The sequence below is a fragment of the Harpia harpyja genome, chromosome 6 (assembly GCF_026419915.1).
Source record: "Harpia harpyja isolate bHarHar1 chromosome 6, bHarHar1 primary haplotype, whole genome shotgun sequence".
In the NCBI taxonomy this organism is placed as follows: Eukaryota; Metazoa; Chordata; class Aves; order Accipitriformes; family Accipitridae; genus Harpia; species Harpia harpyja.
The window spans coordinates 27259063-27265769 of record NC_068945.1 but is presented as its reverse complement, the minus strand read 5'-3'; the positions used below and the strand labels follow the sequence as shown (position 1 = coordinate 27265769).

Genomic DNA, 6707 nt, shown 5'->3' with positions numbered 1-6707 from the left:
CTGTTGAACTGGAGCTTTTTCCCAAAAAAGGTGCAAAAGATGTGAGATTGTGCATGGAGCCAGGGGAGGGAGAGAGTTGAGACAGACAGCCCCCCTATCTGCCCATCTGCCCTCAGCTCCATCCATCTGGAGGTGCTCGTAGGGCAGAACAGAAGGGAGAAGGGTTTGTGTGCTCAGCATCCACCCCGGTTTCTGAGCATCTTGCCAGCCAGAAGGCTTTGCCATGTCCCTGCAGCTCTGAGCAGCAGCTGTCCTGCCTGCAAGATGCTCAGAACAGGCAGCCCCTCTCCTGTGTGCCTGTGGGCATTCGCAGGGCACTTTGCACTGCCACAACTCCCCCCCTCCTAGAGGAGCTGAGCCGGGTCCCCCCCTTCCACCACGCCACTCTCCCACCACACAGCTGCTCTCTACATCCCTCTCTTCTCCCTCTCCCCTCCACCGTCCCCAGCTTCTTCTACCACACTCCCGCCATCCTCCCCTCCTCTGCGCTCCCCCTCTCCCCTTGCCCCTCTGCTGCACCTCCCTCTCTCCCTTTTAATTCTCCATCCCGGTTTCTCCTCCCCGCTCCTCTCCCATTCTCCAGCCCCATCGTCCATCCCCTCCTTCTCCTTCTCCTGCCAGTGTTTCCGTGCGTGGCGCCCATTGGCTGGCGGCAGCCATCCCACGGTAGCCGCCACTTCAATCCCATTTGCCCAAGCCCGGCAGACGAACCCCTCCTTCCCCCGCAGATGGTGAGGGGAGAGTGGGGGAGAGACCCGCTGGCCTGAGGGCGAGGGTCCGCGCATCCCCGGCCGGACACCAGCGGGTACTGGAGTGGGCCCCACTCACACACCAGTCACGGAGGGAAGCGATGGGCAGGTCCAGGAGGAAGGACTTGCGTCTTCGGTAGTGGATGGCGGGACTCGCTCCCTCCCGGGACTGTTTTGTTCAATTGCTTTTAAGAAAGGGGAAGGGGAAAAAAACATGACACGGATTCTCCCGGTGAAGCAGAGGAAAATGTACATCCCAACGACACGTAAGTACCAGGCGGCTCTGCCTGCTTTTCCCAGCTGTCTCCCGTGGGGGTGAGTCCATGCAGAAGTTAACTCTGCAGTCCCAGAGAAGGAAACCTGCCTCCCCCCCCCAAACCCCCCAGCTCTGCCAGCCCAGCCTGGTCCCTACCAGAGAGCTCAGCCCCGAGGTGAGGCAGGGGGAGTCCTGAGCTGGAGCAGGGCTATGGAAAATGGGAGGGGAGGGTGGCAAGAGGGGCTGCAGGTTATTGGACTCTGTGGTCCCTCCCAGCTTCTATTCCTGTTTTGTAACCAGGTCTAGGCTCAGCTTTTAGCATCCACCTCCTCCTCTCATTCAACGCAGAAGTATATCTTTTTTGTTTTTCCTAAAGAAAGCGGTAGCACCGATTTACCATCTCTTCCTACCTCTCTGCCTTACTCCTGCTCTCCAGATGTACGGAGCAGGTATATTCTGGCAGCACCCATTAGGGGATCCCAAGCCTCTTGCAACAGGTGCTATCCACGTCAGGGACAGACCCCAAGTAGATGCCAACACACTACCAATCTGAGGCCAAGGTTCCTCATCAATTCCTACCTATGCAGGTGTTGCCAAAGCAGCCAGCAGAGTGGACCCAACCCAGATGAGGCACTGGTGTCCAGTGGTTGTCCTGTCAAACTAGCCAGAATGTGTGATGCAGCGTTTGAGCTGGTAGATGGTACTTGGCAAAGTTAGAATGGTACAGACAGACCATGCCTGCTTAAAGACAAAGTTTCTCCACTGCAGCTGTCTGAGCAGGAGAATGAGTTTATAGTGAATCAGTGCTTTGCATTGCATACCTTAGCATTTTTGATAGGGCTTTTGGAGCCCTGAGGCTGCGTTTACTGCATTGCTAAACCACAGCCTGAGCAATCAGCTTTGAGGTCTGGACCCCAGACACTTCCCCAAATGCTTTTCAGCCCCAGCATGAGCGTCCCCATCCATATTTGATATTTGTAGGGCTGCCTCCAAATGCTTTTTTTGGAAATTCCTTTGCATGCAGAAGGAGCATCCAAAGGGATTCCTAACTATGTTCCCACCTTTTAGAGGATCATCTTTTTATGAACGTACTGTTCTGGTCTCTGCCACCCTTTGCAGGGATCTTTGTCCCCAGAGCAGCCACTGCCCTCCCCTTTCCTCCAACAAGTGACTTGTGTCACTGGAACAGCACTGGAAAAAAATATCAGAGGAAAGATCCTCGAGCCTAGAAATAGAGTTTCAAATCACTTCCTACTTTGCCCATTCATTGCAGCCACTCATGATGTGTGGGACAACGCAGTACTGCAGGACCGCGAGAGATGGGCTTCTATCAGGACAGTGTGTCACAGCCCAAGGCACCTGCAAATAAAGTCTAAACAATTCCAGTCCTTCAAAGCTCATTTAAGTACAGCAGGAAACATTTATGCAATAGCCTGTAGAAGTCGCCTTAAGACATAGTTGCCCAGTGGTGTTTTTATGGGGCCTATCAGATGAGGTTCTTTCAGGATAAGATTTGATACATCTGTGGCGTCTGTGTGTTTGCCTATCTGATATCCAAGGAATCCATCTAAAGCTCAGGTCTCCCCTAAGGTTTCCAGAAGTCAGAATGACATCTACAAAAAAGAGTAAAAGCTGTAATATTAAGACATTTGTGAAGAAAGTTGTGATGGTACAGAGAATCCCATCTGGGAGAAAAGTCTCTGGAGTGTTCTGGCCTCCTAAAAGTAGTTAATATTGGGAGTCCTTTCCTTTGAGATCCCCAGTTTTCATTTCAGTAACAAAGGAGCTTCAGAGCCCTAAGAGATTTGTTGGGATGGGTAAAGGCAAGCCTCAGGGTCCTTGTTCTCCTCTACTAAGTCATCCATCCTTCCAAGGAGCTAGTTCATCAAGAGGATAACCCTGCCAGTCCACACCTCCAGAAAATTTTGCCAGAGCCGGAGTGATCCTGCAAGCATCACAAATCTCCCCTGCATAAGGTTTTCCAGGGTGTCTCTGGTCTGGAGTGTGTGCTGGGCTTTGTATCTCACATATATGGAGCCCTGACAAAAGACAAAAGGCACGTCCTTCCCTTCTCTGTCTCTTCTCTCCCTGCAGCTTCTCACCCAGTGTCAGCAGATTGCTGGTGGCGAGGGGAGAGCTTGTTTGTTCAAGGCTTTCTGAGTGAGCTCAGTGCTGTTTCCATGCCAAACCCTGATGTGACGGGCAATTGGGCATCTCAGATTAGGAAGGCTGGGACACTGCTTTGGTGTCGCAAACAGCTGGGGCAGGCAGAGCCTCTTCCATTAGCAGTGTGTTGCCGGGTGCAGAAGGAGAGAGAAAACAAGAGAGAAAGAGACAAGAGAGATCTGGACTGATCCCTCTTGGTGTACTCAGAATAATCTGGCTCCTCCTTTACTCTCAAACTGGCATAACACAAACCAGCTACCCTCCAGCTCAGGTGTTGAGCTCAGCCTCTCGGCTCGGATTCAGAGTGGAGGTGCTTTCATTTCTGCTGGTGGGGCTAACAACCCCATGATAACCTGGCCAGTCCAAAAAGAGCTTCAGCAAGCAGGAGGATACTCAGCGAATGGGGGAGACAGAGCTGGAATGGCGCGTTATCACTGGATGCTCTTCCTTCTTTTGTTTGTAAGGCACCTGCCATTCACAAATGAGAATCGGGCCCCTGGTGACTATGTCCTCTGTATTGGAGCCATTAGCAGAAAATGAGAAATTTCCTTGTCCCTATCCTAGTCTGTGGTTCTTTCCCTAGGGAAGAGGTTCTATTGGCCCACACTGAGCCACGTCCATGTTTGTCCCTCCGTGCCCACTGTGCCTCCCAGGACCGGATAGGGTCAACATTGTCCTACATCTTCCAGCATCCACAAACCCACCTCAACTTCCCATGTCTGTCCATACCTACACACAGTTAATGTGGTGATTTTATCTGTGGCTTGTTCAGCTGTCATGTCCCTAGTATCAATGGCTTTTTTCTCCTCCTCTCACTTCCAGATTGCTAACTGATCCTGCAAGGACACTGCCCCCCGCCCTCTTCCCTGCCTCTGCTATGGACACTTCTGCTTTCAGCCTCCCCACGCCAGCAGTGTCGGAGGAGAGGAATGCCTCTGGCAGCTGGGCAGGCTTCACCACCCCCAACGGCTCCACCACCGCCAGCCCTGGTGTGGTCGTCAGCAGTGTCCTCATCCCCCTGGTCTACCTCATTGTCTGCGTGGTGGGGCTGGCTGGGAATTCTCTGGTCATTTATGTGGTCCTGCGGCACTCTGTGAGCGAGTCGGTGACTAATGTCTACATCTTGAACCTGGCCCTAGCTGATGAGCTCTTCATGCTGGGCCTGCCATTCCTGGCTGCCCAAAATGCCCTGTCCTACTGGCCATTTGGGTCTTTCATGTGCCGCCTGGTGATGGCTGTGGATGCCATCAACCAGTTCACCAGCATCTTCTGCTTGACGGTGATGAGTGTTGATCGCTACCTGGCCGTGGTCCACCCAGGGAAGTCCTCCAAATGGCGGACAGCACGGGTGGCCAAGGCTGTGAGTGCAACTGTGTGGGTGCTGTCTTCCGTAGTGGTGCTGCCCGTGGTCGTCTTCTCAGACGTCCCTTTAGGGATGAGCACATGCCACATCCAGTGGCCAGAGCCTGCCTCGGTGTGGAGAGCTGGCTTCATCGTCTACACTGCCACCCTGGGCTTCTTTGGGCCACTGCTGGTGATTTGCCTCTGCTATCTTCTTATCGTTGTGAAGGTTCGCTCCTCTGGCAGGCGGGTGAGGGCTCTGTCCTCCAAGCACAAGCTTTCCGAGCGCAGAGTGACCCGCATGGTGGTGGCTGTTGTGGCTGTCTTCATCCTTTGCTGGCTCCCCTTCTACGTCCTCAACATAATCAATGTTGTCTGCCCACTGCCAGAGGAGCCATCCCTCTTTGGTGTCTACTTCCTTGTGGTGGTTTTGCCATATGCCAACAGCTGTGCCAATCCTATCATCTATGGCTTCCTCTCCTACCGCTTCAAGCAGGGATTCCGGAGGGCCATCCTCAGGCCATCTCGCCGAGTCCAAAGCCAGGACGTGCCAGCATGCCCCCCAAAGAAGACGGATGATGAAGAGGAAGAGGGCGAGATCAGCAAGATCACCCAGAATGGTAATGACAGGCAGGAGAACCCTCTAAGCAGTGGGGAAGGAGAAAGCAATGAGCAAAAACCACTCCCTGAGGAGTCTGTGGGGTGTGAAAAGAGCAACAAGTTGCATGTCAGTTATTTATGATGAAAGGGATGGTGCAGGGGAAAGAGACACTGGGACATGGGATCCCCTTCACCCTCTGTGCTTTTCCACCTGAAAGGCAATGGGAGATGTTGATAGAAGGGAATATTAAAGTCCAAGACTCTGCTTAAAGATGAAGAGGGCTCCATGAACTTGTGGAAAAAGCAAGGCATTGTTCTTGGCTTTGGAAGGGACACCCGAGGTTTGTGTGGTACCAGATAAAGGAAGGACTGCATCCAGGGAGAGCTGAAGAGATGATGGGCACTGACAGTATGGAGAGAACAAGGTCAGCCCTAGATTGCATGATCCATCCTTAGATCATCCAGCTGTGAAGGGCATCAGCTGCCATCTGACTGTGGCACCTCAAGGAAGTCCTCAACTGGCATATACAACAAAAAGGCCTCCCAATGCCTTGATTATCTTCCATATAAACATGAGAAGCGGTTTACCCTAAAAGAAAAACAGGAAGGGAAAATGTCTGCAGTGAAGGCATACCAGCCAGTTGCATGAATGGCTGACCCTTCTCTAGCTCTCCAATGTCTTGGGGGTAACTTTCCTACCCATGCTGGTCATGGCTGGAGACCACTCTGGCTGCTCAAAGCCTCCTCTTTCTTTCTAGGGCTCTCATAGACTCTGGGCAGGCTGATGAGACTTACCTGGGAGAGCAAATGGGACATTTCTTTCCTGCACCTCACATTCTTCAGGGTTTTCCTGGTGCCTCTGCATCCTGGTGGAAGGTGTAACAAGGGTACAGAAGAAGACAAGGCAGGGGTTGGAGGCAGGGTTTCTTACAAGCTGAAATGCCCTTTCCCTTTTCTTCTCCCTAAGCCTTATTGTAAATAAACAAAAAGCCTTTGGACTGCCAACTGGGCAGAACCGTTCTGTGTGCTTAGGCAGGGGGGTGCTGTAGATTTGGCTCTCCTGAGAATACACAACGTCTTTGAGATGAGTTGATCTCTGTATGGAATAATGTTTGGCTGGTACAGGAGATCAAGGCATGTATCAGTACAGGATTGGGGCAGGGAGCAGAGGGAGGTCGGATGATCTCCAGTGTGTGAGAGCTATAGTTGCAGGATTCTGGGCAATACTAGGAACTGATTCATCTTGTGGGAAATGGTAGAGTATTTGGCCCAGGATGGAGAAGAAATGATGTGTCTGCATGTGTACAAAGGCAGTTGATTGCAAAAGTTTGATCACTGGACTGTACGTGTATGAGACTGGCTGAACAGGACCAGAGATCGAGGAGCCAGGGCTGGTGGGAGATGTGCACGGGTTGGGCACTGATGCTAATCTGTGTGTGGCTGTGGGGCGTGTACAAATGTGTACAAATGTACATAAGGGGGTATGCACATGTATCAGGGTATCCAAACACAGATGAGGAAGTGTGTTTATGTAATTGTGGGATGTTTAAGTGTAGATACAGTTGTATAGGCATGCAAGTATATATGGAATTGTG

At 52.0% G+C, this 6707-nt stretch overlaps 1 protein-coding gene across 2 annotated transcripts; it reads left to right on the top strand.

Annotated features, from left to right (window-relative positions):
- The first annotated feature begins 427 nt into the window (after nucleotides 1-427).
- On the top strand, nucleotides 428-6112 carry SSTR3 (somatostatin receptor 3). 2 transcript variants are annotated; one of them, XM_052790196.1, is made up of 3 exons: nucleotides 428-1015; nucleotides 3994-5132; nucleotides 5871-6112. In XM_052790196.1, exons 2-3 carry the CDS (start codon nucleotides 4049-4051, stop codon nucleotides 5879-5881), a joined length of 1095 nt encoding a protein of 364 aa, XP_052646156.1. In that variant the 5' UTR covers nucleotides 428-1015; nucleotides 3994-4048; the 3' UTR covers nucleotides 5882-6112. The 2 variants fall into 2 exon arrangements, with proteins under 2 accessions (XP_052646156.1, XP_052646155.1); XM_052790195.1 differs by having other exon boundaries at nucleotides 3994-6112.
- The last annotated feature ends 595 nt before the right edge of the window (nucleotides 6113-6707 follow it).

Excerpts from the sequence above, each read along its gene's own strand:
- SSTR3 (XM_052790195.1), top strand. The coding sequence starts at position 4,049 with ATGGACACTTCTGCTTTCAGCCTCCCCACGCCAGCAGTGTCGGAGGAG.